The sequence below is a fragment of the Merops nubicus genome, unplaced genomic scaffold (genome assembly GCF_000691845.1).
Source record: "Merops nubicus isolate BGI_N331 unplaced genomic scaffold, ASM69184v1 scaffold27938, whole genome shotgun sequence".
Lineage (NCBI taxonomy): Eukaryota > Metazoa > Chordata > Aves > Coraciiformes > Meropidae > Merops > Merops nubicus.
In genome coordinates, this window is record NW_008626800.1 from 1 (window position 1) to 13,141 (window position 13,141).

At 43.5% G+C, this 13,141-nt stretch overlaps 1 protein-coding gene across 1 annotated transcript in view; it reads left to right on the forward strand.

The window, feature by feature from the left end:
- Window positions 1–6: 6 nt before the first annotated feature.
- Window positions 7–13,141, forward strand: part of MRPS18A (mitochondrial ribosomal protein S18A) — a gene marked incomplete at its 5' end in the record, with an annotated part of 21,125 nt that continues 7,990 nt past the window's right edge. Inside the window, 5 exons of the mRNA XM_008946133.1 lie at window positions 7–40; window positions 202–233; window positions 3,513–3,617; window positions 10,630–10,753; window positions 11,560–11,626. Coding sequence (XP_008944381.1) covers window positions 7–40; window positions 202–233; window positions 3,513–3,617; window positions 10,630–10,753; window positions 11,560–11,626 — 362 coding nt within the window. The remainder of the gene's footprint in view (window positions 41–201; window positions 234–3,512; window positions 3,618–10,629; window positions 10,754–11,559; window positions 11,627–13,141) is intronic.

Consider the following 13,141-nt stretch of genomic DNA (forward strand, 5'->3'; position numbering starts at 1 on the left):
AGCGGGTGGGCCTCGCCGCCGGTCCGAGCCCTGCGGGAGGGTAAGTCTAGGGCTGCCCCGCGGTGCCCCGTCCCCCTGTGCTAGCTCACCGCCGTCGGGAGGGACGGTTGTGTTCACCGTGTTTCGCCCTTCCCCCTAAAAATGCTGTTTCTTTTAAGGTGAATGAGTGTCATTTTGTCTTTCCATTTCTTTTTTTTGCAGTTGTGGAGGTCACTGAAGGGAACACGACCACAGTAAGTCCCTGCACCCCTTTTCCTCAGCGGCTGCCCTTGCCGTTGCTTCTCGTTCCTTCCACCTCCCCTTGCGTGTGTGTGTCCGTGTCTGCGCACACCCCCTTCCCCCTCACCCACCTCGGAAAACGCAAAGGGCAAAAATAAAGGGTCCGTTTTGTGCCTGAGAGTAGGAGTGTGTTATGAATGCAGGTAAGGGATGGAGGGCTTGGCTGCTGAAGATTGGGATCATCACCCTGTTGCTGATGGCAGCTGGCTCCAGTTAGAGCCACCCATGAGGGCTGAGCCCTCCAGCACACCCATGGTGATGTTGGAGACCTTGATCAGAGGCATTTGGGACCCAAAACACAAGAGGCAGTTTTTCAGATGGGTTTGTTTCTTAGAGTAGTGATACTTGGCATCATCTTGAGTGTGGGAGGGCATGAAGGAGGTTAGCCTGGTGGCCTTGTCACTTCATCCTGTGCCAGCAACACATTGTGGCATCACAGGATGTCTCTGTGCTGGCTGCATCCATGTAGAGGTCACAGCTTGTAGCACACTTGGTAAGAAAGAGTTTTCAGTGAAAGGGTTACTGTCAAAGGAAAACCTTAAATATGAAGGGAAAACTGCTCCTGAAAAGAAAACAGAAGTTCTGAAGTAACTGATAAAGAAGAGCATTTTCTCAGCTATGGCTTAAGACGGGAAGGAAAATATCAAAGCAATAGAATTAGAACTTCACTTAATTAGCACCACCTGAGAATTGTCTTCTTTTTTTTTTGAAGAAGCACTGAAATCACTGGGTGGGTTGAGGAAATTGCATTATTCTGCTCACATTGCATGTGTCAGTAATTACACATGCCAGTAGCACTCTAAGCCCAGCTAGCACAGATATTTTGAAATATATGGATATGATGAGGAGGGTGGAGTGGGATTTATTTGGGACTAGCTGGAAAACACTGTACCACAGTACCTCAACATACATAAATAATGAGAAAGGGACACACTTTTTTGCTGCTAATGAATCAAGACAAAACTTGGTTGTTTGTACCTTTGAAAGTCTGAGTTTTCATCTTGTCCTGCTTGTATTAATGGACACTGTCATGGTTGAAACCTGAATGGAGAAGGTTATTTATTTTGCATGCATGATATCAAATAGAAAATGGCAGTTAGAAAGATCTCTAAGACCATCAACAAAAATAAGTTTAAGGCATGACAGTAGTTGTGGTGGAAAGTCTCTTTTTCTTCTAGTCAAGTGCTAGGCTAGTAATCTTTGCCCAGGCACCAGAAGAGCTTGCAAGCATGCCCTGAAGTTTCTCTAACCAAAAAAATGGAGGAGTTTGCACACCAAGGCAACGCACACAGTAGGTTGCTGTGCTTTGTGTTCAGTCAGTTACAAAGGGGGTGTAAATTATAATCATGAAGCCCCAATACATTAACTGAGGCTTGAAGTAAAAAAGGTATGCATTGCAGTAGCAGAGCCCAGTAGAAAAATAATTCTTCCTGGCCCACTGTGGAGCATAAGGGAGATTATATTCAGTATATCCTCTTGTCACTCTGTTCATGCTGCTAACTTTGTTGGTCTTTTCTGAATCCATCTCTCTGTGTCCTTGCTTTTATCAGTATTGAAGGAAGAGTTTGATATGAACTGGAAAAATGAAGCCTAAAGAAATCTGGATTTCATCAACATACTGTGAATATAGAGCTCCTATATTCCCCTCTTAGTTCTCTAACAGAAGAATAATAATAACTGGGTGGGTTAACAATATTGAAAGTCCTCAGTAGCTGCAGAATAATTGCCAAAAACTGTATGCTGAAACTTATCTCAAGAAAAATTGATACTGATGTAGCCTTTTGAATCGTTATTTATTTCCAAGATGAGATTACAGTCAAAGTGCAGTCTGAAGCCAGACTGGCAAGAATCAAGACCAGATACACAGGCTTCCCAGAAAATAACTTTACTGATGAATAGAAAATTAGATACTGGCCTGTATTTTATATTTATAGTGACTTTTTGTTTTCTAAAATTGGCTGTTCTATTTGTGGGGGGCAGGATCTTACTTAAAAATTGACAGTGTTCTCTCTCTTTGAGGTACCAAGATGCTTGAACTATAAATAACTTACTGTTTCCATTTTGCCATCACTAGACAAGAAATCCACGGTATAAAATAGTTCTGACAGTTCAGCTGGTTGCCCCCATGTCCCATGCACACTTGCAGAAAATGTCATGCTTTTCTCTTCCATGGTCCTCAGGCACAGAACCTGACAGTTCAGTCTAAGTCAGCTTTTTTTTCTTAAAAGTAACATTGCATTCCACTCCACTTAGGGTTTCTTTATAAGCTCTGTAGTGCTTGCAGTATTTGAGGCTGTCAGCTGATGTTTAAAATCTGGTTTCAATCTTAATTTGACCAGAGGAAATTTCCAAAATATTTTGGAGGGGAAAAAAAAGGCTTAGTTTTGTTGTCTTTTTCTGTCTATTCAGCTGAAATTGGAGATAGCTTGTGCTTCTGTTCATAAGTCCTCAAAAAAAGAGGCAAGTGAACATGCAGTTACACTTCATATCCTGAAAATACCTACGTTTAGACAAATTTCTCAGTTTCTTCTTACACACACCTTCTACATCTCTTTGCATGTTATTTCTGAGAAAATTTGAGTGTTAGATATCACCACTTTGTTAAAAAAAAAAATTGTTCAGGGAATTAAACTGGACAAAATAATGGTGTATTTGAAGGGGGGAGGGGGTTGTGAACAGCTCCCCACAAACTTGCAGACATGTCCTAACAGTCCTTTCTTAAATTTAACTTTTGCTCAGAATTTTCTCTGGTGGTGGTTTGTAATCTAGCAAGGCCCTGCATGTTTTCATCCACAATGTGCATCTGCTATTCTGTGACATTCTTATACTCCCAGAAAAAAAAAAAACATGTTTTAAAGCTTTTAGCTAAAGGGCCACTACAATTTCAGGGCATGGTGGTTCAAAGGAGTACTGCTATAAATGGAATTCAGGTGGATATGAGAACTTTACACTGACTGTGAACTAACTTACATTTAGTAAAAGATATACAAGGATTTACCAAATGCTTCTCAGTGCCCTTTGAATTTGTTTTTCTCCCCATAGTCTGTGTATATCCAAAGTGCTTGGTAGATCTATATATAAGCAAGATGAATAATGCAGGTATCGTTCCCCTTAATATCTGCACAAAACTGATCAACATGTTGTGTACTTGATGAAAAGTATTCATCAAGTCCCAGGTGCAGGTAGAGGCCTAAACTGTGCCTGATCATTATATCCTTTGAATTGTTTCCTAGATTGAAGGAAGAATTATAGAGGATGTTGAAGCACCACCTCCTCCAAACCCCTCTGGCCAGTGTCCCATCTGTCGCTGGAACCTGAAGCATAAGTATGATTATGTGGTAAGTTAAATGATGGAGAGTTCCCCCATCCTCAGAGCTAGATAAATATTGCTGTCAGACCTACATACTGCACAGTCTGCCCCTCTTGTCTTTTGCTGGGTATAGTAAAGATAGTTAACTCCATCTCTGCTTCTCTTGGGTGTAACAAGAGCTTCCTACATAGTAATTGTTTATCTTGGCTGGTGGTATTCCTGGGGAAAAGCAGGATGGGTTTGTATCAGACAGAAGGTTTGGGATGATACACATGGCCATCTGATCTGAGAAATCTCTCTTGTGCCCAGCTGCCTTTCAGCATTGCACTTCTAGGAGAGTCAAACCAGAATGCAACATCTAGTCAACTGATTGGGGCCTGTTGTAACTCCAGAGAAGCCAGGAGATGTGACTAGATCAATTCTATTGTCTTTAAGCACTACAATTTCTCGTTGTGTCACTGACCAGTAAGGTAGCTACTGTTTTATGTAACTTCTAAAACTCTTGATGGGTATGAAGGGGAGCATATATGTTTACATCCCTTGCAGCAGAAAAAAAAAAAACAGATTTGATTCAAGCTTTCAGTAGGAAATGCTAATGAGAAGTTTATTAACTAATGAGTGGATTACTAGCATTTAGTGTAGAAGATGGGAAGAAAATCCTGTAATGCTTTAAAACAAACGCACAACAGTCAAGAGCACTTTAAAATAAGAAGCAAGAAATAGATGTAGAATGTAAGTCTACAAGAGGTCATTTAAACACAGTCCCTTGTGTAAGCTCTAAGCTTGCAAGCTTTTTGCCCAGTACTGGAATTAGAAAAGAAGAAAATCAGACAGAGACATGCTGTTACTAAGATAAGGCAACAGAAAACTTGGAATAAATTAATGTCAATAGGATTAGGGCAAGAGAGATACAAATGCATCTGATGGAAAAGAAATCTTTGTGAGAAAGAAAATCCATTAATGACAGGAGATGGGGACCAAAAGCCACATTGGCTGCAGAATGATTAAGCTGCTCACTTTCTTCTGTGTGCACGTGTGCTCATGCAGTCCTAGCATGTGCACACAGAAGAAGAATTGTTTTAATACCTAGGTAGCAATGGCAGTCTTGCAAGTGTAAAACAGATAGAAAAAACAGGTACAGAAATAACTTAAGCTTTGAATTAGGTACAGACCAGCAAGCCTGGGTTGCATGTAGCCCCAAGATCTTAATGGAATTAGTTAACAAATACATTACTTTACCTGCAGGGATGAAAAGAATCCTAAGGAATCGCCAAATGGTTTGAAAATAGAAAGTGAAATTCTAAGTAGTTGAGAGAGGAAGGAGAATGAAGTTGATGTTTACCACTTGATAAATCAAACATTGCAATTTCCAAGTAAAATAGTACTAGCTAGGAGTAAAACCAAATAACTTCTTGGATAGGTCTAATTATGACTCACTAATTATGAAGAATGTGAGTACAGCAATAGTGCCAGTTGAAATACTTGCAATTAGTCCAGGCAGGTAAAACAGCAGATGGGACATATACATGAAATATCTGTTTAGTATCTTTCAATGCCTGTGTTGCAGAAATTAAGTTGTTTAGGATCTGAGTGTTGTCAGTGGTTCTGACTTGGTCTGGATGCAATAATATTAAACAGTGAAATTATTTAATTTTGGTTAGGGGAGTTTTTAGTGTTCCCTGGTCTGATTTCTCAGCTATCTAGGAAAGCTGAAAATACAATGAATTTGCAGATGGTTGTAAATAAGGAGAAATGGCAGATGCTGTTAAGGCATGGAAAGTGCTACAAAACCAGATTGGGTTTGTGTGGCCTATGTTTGAATGCAGTGATTTTTTGCAATTCTTTTCTTCACCGTTGCTGAATTGGGTTGTGATGAAAACAGACCAGTCACTCTGGAAAATACTTTATTAATATAGTTTTATTTGTTTTAAATGTGAGGAGACAACAGTATCGTTAAACTGGGTAGTTCTACAGACTTCTGGAAAGCATCCTATGAGTTGCACATTAAGAGCTCCAGAGAAACTATAAACTGATGCTCAGGGATGAAATGAGCCATGGGAGTGGATTAAATCTTGGAAACTAATATATGGACTCACTACTGCTTTTGGTGGTAGAAGACTCTCTTGCACGGATCGAGAGTAGTGCCAGTGAGAACCAAAGAAGCAGTTTTGGACAATGTGATGCTGTAGAGACTGATTTTCAGGATTAGAAGTAGGCTGTTGGTCCCAACAAAGTAAAGCCTGAGTCTTGAGTGTGTTCCCAGAGTGAACTAAGATTACGAGTTTTCTTCCATGCTCCAGTTCAGTTTGAGTCTTAGGTCCTGTTTTCTACTGTTCAGTATGGATGCAAGAGAATACCATATGTGAGGAGGGATAGTGCAGACAGAGTCTTGATAATCATTGCTGAGATTGTTCCTAAGATGTTGTGGTCCTCAAAGACAAACTAGGAACATGTGTGTCCTGGCTGCCATATAGTTAAAGGCATATGCATCTGTTGTATATACATCCAATACTCCTGCTGTAGAACAGAGGAGAACCTGGCCAAAAAGCTAAAGAGGGCAGCATGAACTGGTATTTAGTGTTTAGAAGCATGTCCCTGTGGGGCTGATGGGAACTAGGAGAAATTCCTAGTTCCTGGGTGGAGTAGACCACCTCTTCTGCTTGAAAAAAATCCCTTGTATGTTTGAATGCTTTGTACCAGTCATGGATTTTTAGGCTTTTAAATGTTAAGGTGAACAAAATCTCCCTTTTCTGCACAAAAGCACTCTCTGCTATTCTTCTTTGCTGCAGCAGTGATGAGCAGCAGAATCTTGAAATGCTTAAACAATAAAGCACAGGCATTTAACTGTGTGGATAATTAAATAGTGACACAATTTACTCCCTGGTGGTTAATTGTCCTGCAAGTCTGTAAATTGAGAACAGCTATTTTTGTTAAAGATATATTCCAGTTCATACAGCATAACCTGTGCTTGATAAGAGATGAGAATAGAGGGATCACAGTGGTTCTTTTGAGATTGATAAGCTGAGATCAGTCAGTTGCACAGAAGGGAAAGCGTGAGCATTTTTGCTTGGGAGGCTTGTAATTAGACTGAATGAGGCACTATGAAAAGGGAAGTGTTGAATTAGCCCCTGAGGGAGCTGAGTAATATGACCTCATAGGACTTTCCTTTTGTCATGTGCAACTAGCACAGTCTAAAGTAGTGGCATAATGAGTTACTTTGGCTGTCAGAGAACTGGGGGACTAATGTCTCTGAAGTTATTAATCAACTGAGCAGGCATTGTGAGCACTAGCAGGTCATGATTCCAACCTGCCTCGGCTGTGGTGTGAAGGGCTGCCGTTGTCTTTGCCTGTTCAGTCCGTAGTTGCTGCTGAGGCTCAGGATAACAGAGCCCAAGGTATAAATTCCCACAGCTTGTGGTCTCTGGGTGTCTGTCCATTGAAACTGAGACCTCGGTTGTTTTTTTTTCCCATCCGTTGGACCTAAAAAGTTCTTTTGGTCATTGTCGGGATGCAACTGGATTGAAACCTGAAATCCTGTTACAAAATGCTTGGGGAATGGTGTACAGCTCCAAGGACTAAGGGAGAAGGGAAAAATCAGACTGTTGTATAACTGAAAATAATGACTGATACAGCCCAGTAGTCATTTGGCTACAGAGACTTCTTTGGCGGCTCTTCCTGTAAATGAAGGTTTTAGTGAATCGTGTGTAAGCAGTCCAGGGTCGTGCTTTTCAAAGCATCTGCAGATATTAAAACGCAGAGATGTCTCTGCATTTTGGTTGCCATCCACTCACATGAACGTGCTGTATATCGTGTTTCATTTAGCAAGTTTATCCAGCCCTTTTGGAGGTGAAAGCTGAACTTGTTCTTTGTTTTCCCCCTATCCACTTCAAACATCATTAGTCTGAGTAGGCAGTAAATATGTCCTTTTGCTTTGGCAGCAATTAGGGGAAACCAAGCAGCAAGCTTTGCCTATTAGCCCTAGATTAATTCAATCCAAATTGTTTTCATCAAATGCTGAAGATCACAGGGGTGGGAATCTGGGTCCAGCCTCGTGGGAGCTGTCCAGTGATTAAAGCAAATCCGTGGTTACAGGCTTGGCTGTCCACTAGCACAAAGTATGAATTTATGGAACATGACAGTACCATGAGAACTTGCCAGACATATTTTTTTTTTTCTTTGACCATTCCACATACTTGTTCACTTCCCTCCACAGCTGCCCCATAAAGTTGGCTGTACCTGTCTTGCTTTCTCCCTGTGGTGAGATGCATCTGTCCAAGTACTCTGGGAGAGGCACCTGGCCTGTTAACTGTGGGGTTCTTCAGAAATGGACAAACCTCCTGACAAGTGCGCAGCATTTTAAGCCAGATGGTGTGAGTGTAATTTGGAGCTGCAGCAGCTGGGGATATAGATGATTTCAGTTAAGAAGGGACTGCCACACAAGGGTGTTGGTCAGTCGGTGACACTGTTGGTCAGAGATAATAACAGAATGGATTTTTCTGATTTATTTTTTTTTCCCACAGGGAGAAAAAGAAAGGCTAGCTCCCTTTGCTTCCCACGTCCCCCCTTTGCATGGAAACAGTTGATAACAACCCTGTGACTCCATGAGGCGTGGTGGTAATACGAGAAATCACTTGGACCACACACACCCTTCACAAGAACCTGTGGCCTACTTAGGCTTTCACGGCTGCAAAGACTGGAACAGCCACAAACTTGCCATCAGCTCCCTTTTTCCTCTTCCCCACAGAGTAATGCAGCAGGCTAGTAGAAAAGTCTAAGAAAGTTTTCCTCTTTCTAGACACTTAGAAGTTTGTTTCTTTAGCACAAACATGTTGCTTTCCTTAGAAGCAACATGTTTGTGCTAAATGGCAAATTAAACTGTTGGTGACTTGGAGAACTGGATAGCAAAAGAAAAGGGGGGAAAAAAGGGGATAGGGCTTGCTCTGGTTTCCTGAATCCAATCCAGTGCATTTCAGGAGCAGCTAGAAGTTAGTACCCTTGGAGTGTTTGACTGGCCTCTGTCCAGTTTCCACCAACATAGCTGGCACCAGCTGGTCCCCTGGTTACTGTTCTCCTTGGCAAGGCTGTACGTTAGCTGAGATGAGGACACTTTGCTTCCGTTTTAACCACAAATGGTCTCTCAGGAGCTTGCTGCTAGTTGCTCAGCTGTGCTTTTCTTGTTCTTTGGATACAGCATCACACTGTATGGTGTTTGAGAAGTCATTTTGTGTCAGTGAGAAGTTGCCTAACCTGCCACGTTTTCAAAGGAGCTGGATCTGAAAATCAGTCTGAACACATTCCTTGTAGACAAGTGGCGGCAGAAAGGAAGCCAGATAAGGGAAGAGGGAAACTGTGTTTTGTGGTGATATTAGTGAGGGTGGAATTGAAGGTGGGGAGCAAGAAGGACAAAAACAAACCACAAAAACCCCAAACAAACAAACCTCTAAATTTTGACTGCAGCACTTACATGATAGCATTTGTCAGAATTGATCATTCTGGTTGGAAAGCTGTATTGAGTTCTAGCAGGCCCCTTTAGAGCTGAGCTGCTCTTGTGCAGTGGGGGTGGATGTATAATTCCTAGATAGCTAGGTTTTCCAAACATTTATTTTATATCCACTTGTGATTGTTTGCTTTTGCAAGGCCAGTAAACGAAGCTAGGAATGCTTCAGGGAGCTCTTTGGAAAAGAGCAAAGATGGAGAGTGGGAGCAGGTCTGTGAAAAACAGGCAGAGTCAGGGTCACCTGATGTGAAAACCAGCAAGTACTCTTTGTTCCTGCCTGCTGCCCTAGACAGCGTGGTGTAAAGTGGTAAGGTACCTGGTTTGAAGTCTCGTTCCATCGGAGTGCTCACTGGTGGGTCTCTACCAGCCTGCAGGCAACCTCCACACTGTCCAGCTACCTCAGCTATGAACATGTTTACAACAGCAATGGAGAAATAATCTCTCAACCAGCAACAAGTGTCAGCAGATGGGGGGGAAAAAACAAGCACAGTCTCCAGAGGCCCTTTGGGCCAACTTAGCCTGACGTCAGCGTGTCAGGGAGACCTGCCTATATTGGCCTGAGGGGCACATTCACTCTGGTGCTGTGTGTGGATATGGAGAGCACATGTCTAAGTACTGGGCTGTTGTACTGTGTACAGTTGATGGGACACTCGTGCAACAGCTGCTGCTGCTGTGTTTAAAAGTTTGTTATCCCAGACCCGTGATACTATCTCATCCTGGAGATCCTTTTAATTTTGTTTTTATTAAGAGTGCTTTACATTTCTAGAGCTCTTAATTGTAAAGGTCAACAGCAGTGTAATCTAAATGATGCTTGAATCACAGACAAACCCTCAGCATGCTCCAAGTGCTCCTTCCATCCAGCATGGCTATACAGCCCCACCTAATGCACGCAAAGGACCGAAGGCAGCGATTTATACTATTGGGTCTTTCTCATCAGCACACGTTCTTTTCTGACAAAAAGCCTCTTCATGCAAGACCTTGGACCATTTCCCTGCTCTCCACCCCTCCAGAGGGACATGAGGGGAGTTCCACCATGGGAAACTGGACAAAAGTTTGAGGACTAGATAGCAGAGAACAATCCTGCTCTGAGGGAACAAGGAGGGGCTAGAGGTGATCTAACATGTCTGTGACCTTTAGGATAGCAGCTGTGATGGCATTTCAAGTTGTATAAACACTGTCCATCTGCAGGTCTTGTGTAACCATGCCTGAGTACCTAGGACACAATATCTTAGCTAGAATCTTGGAGCAAGTGACAGCGAAGTAGCAGGGATTGCAGCTGACATCACATATTTACGCTAGTGAAGTCAGGGGAAGACTCGGACCATCTGAGTGACCTTACTGAGCTAAGCTGGCAGGCAGAGGGATAGCAAGCAAAAGCCACTTGTTGTCGAGCTGCAGCCAAAATGCGTAAGAAGAAATCATTGTTTTGTTTTGCTTTGTTCTGCATTCTGTACACAGCACGAGAGTCATCACGACACCTCAGAGCCCCAGCAGTTAAAGTAGCTGTAGCAGTGATGCTTTTGCCCTTCTCTTGCTCCCTCAGGATGTCTTGCTGCTGAGTCAGTTTATCCGTTCTGATGGAGGGATGCTGCCACGAAGGGTCACAGGCCTCTGTTTGGAGGAGCACAAGAAGATTGCTGTCTGCGTGCAGATGGCTCACCGTGCAGGTACCTAGCCTCCTCCTGAGACAACCCTGTCCTGTGGGGTACCCACAGAACCCCTTGAGAGAGGGGGTCTCCCACCCACTTAGTGTAGCCCAGTGAGATGTCATTGTCCAATCACGCAGGAAGTCATCGTGGCCCAAGTGCTGGGACAAGATGATGAACCAGAGACTACCTGTTCTGCTTTCTGCCTCCTGGCTTCTGCCTTGGCAGCAGACATTTATCCCTGAAGATGACAAGGTCTGGGAAGTGGCTCAGTCTCTAGTAACTGATGATTAAATACCAGCTTCTGAAATTACTTAGTTTAGTGTAAGCTTGATCTACTCCCTTAATAACATGTACCTGCCTGCCATCTGCCATGTGGGGACTTTTTTTTTGCCTTACCCTGAGAGTAGGACCCAGGTTGAAACAGTCAGAGTATTGTGCTGGTCTTTATGCTTGGTACCTGAGTTATATTCAGGTTAAATGGACTCACAATTTTAATAGTCAGATTTTTCATCCTGGAAATGGAATCTGATTGGACACTAGTGTCCTGTGTCCTCTTAAAAAGCCTCTTTGATGAGCCCAAGTGGCTGTGTCTTTGGGTATGTCCTCTCTGTACCCAGCAGAACCTCCTAGCTTCTCTGTGGCTGGGGTGCAGGTTCAGCAATGACTAAAGATAAAATCCCTTTTGTATTGTACTTGAGTTCCTGCTGTGCTGTCCCTGTAGGGACCTGGGTTGCCTGGCTTATGAGGTGCAGTGTGACTTCTGGATGCTGTAGAGGCAAGGAGGCACTGCAGAATATTCTCACACCTTTCTTTTTCTGTTTCAGGTTTGTTGCCAAACCACAGGCCTCCACTTCCTGAAGGGCATGTTCCCAAGAAACCCAAGCTCAACAGGTGAATAGTCTTGTCTTTCCACATCTGTTTTTTTCAGAAATAGATTGGGAGGGGAAAAGCAGTTCCTTATAACTGGGTAAACCATGCCTCAGGCAACAGAGCTCGTAAAAAGTACTCATAGCATTTCACAGAAGGTCTGTCAGAATATTCTCTTGTCAGTCTTTTAAGGACAAACCACATCTCATTCAAACAATTAACCCACAGAGGATTAAAGCTGCCACACATGTTAGAGTCTGCCCTCCCATCCTCGGCTGCACTCGCCTCCTCATCACTAACACTCAGTAGGGCAGTCACAGCACCACAGAGTAGTTGAGATTGGAAGGGGCCTCTGAAGAGCACTTAGTCCACAACCAAGCATGGTCACCTAGAGCAGGTTACTCAGGACCTTGTCCACTCAGGTTTTGAGTATCTCCAAGGATAGACCTTCCACAGTTTCCTTGGGCAGCATTTTCCAGAGAACCACCCTCATAGTGACACAATGTTTTCTTATGTTTCTGAGTTCAGACATAATTCCTTGTTTCAATTTGTGTCCATTGCCTCCTGTCCTGTCACCAGGCTCTATTAGGAAGAGCCTGGCCTCATCTTCTTTACACCCTCCCTTTAGGTATTTATAAACACTGGTAAGACCCCCCTGAGCCTTCTTTTCTTTTTTCATTGTGGGGCTGAGCAGTGAGCAGGGGCCCATCACCAGGCTGTTCCCTCTGCTCCATCCCCATTTCCCCCAGTCAGAGATTCACCCTCTGCCTGCCCTGCCCAGGCAACGGGATCTCTTCCCCCTCTCCAGACTGGATGGCCCCTGGCTTTGGTGGGCAAAGAGACAGCCTGTGGCCTGCATCCTGTGCTGTGCTGGGCGCTTGGAGGTGCTAATCCCCTGTTTATGACCTCACACTCTGTTTCCATGGGAATGTCAGAGCGGTTTATGAACCTCACATTAGCAAGCCCTGGGGTTACCAGAGGCCATGGGGCTGTTGCTGGGAGAGCTTAGGCTGCAGGGCTGAGGATGGCTGGAGACTCCTGCATTCCAGGTCTGACTCAGCAGTGGAGATTTAAGGCAAGCTCTTTGAAAAGTTCCTTGTATAATGGCAGGATGCACACTGGGTATCAGTGAGGATCAAATTAGGCGAGTCTACATTTGATGCAGCCCTGTAGCCATCACATACTCCATCTCTGAAAACTTCTTCCCTGTGTCTTACGAGTCTTTGGGATTCTTTAGTAGCTGTGCCTACCTAGCAGCTGTGGGGTGGAGCACATTATCTAGTTAGCATTCACATAGCAACCCTGCATGGCAGGTTGAGACAGGAAATGCTAAATCCTGCATCTTGCTGGAATCACCACACCAGGACTCCAGATCTGATGCCTGACTCTTATCAATTGTTCCACAGACTTTTAGTGAGAATAGAGAATGGATACCTCTGGAAATCCATATTTTAGAGGTGCAGCACATCTACACCTCTAAAATGAAGATATTTAATTTTGAGATTAGTATCCAAGCCCTTGCTATTGCATTGCTAGTCT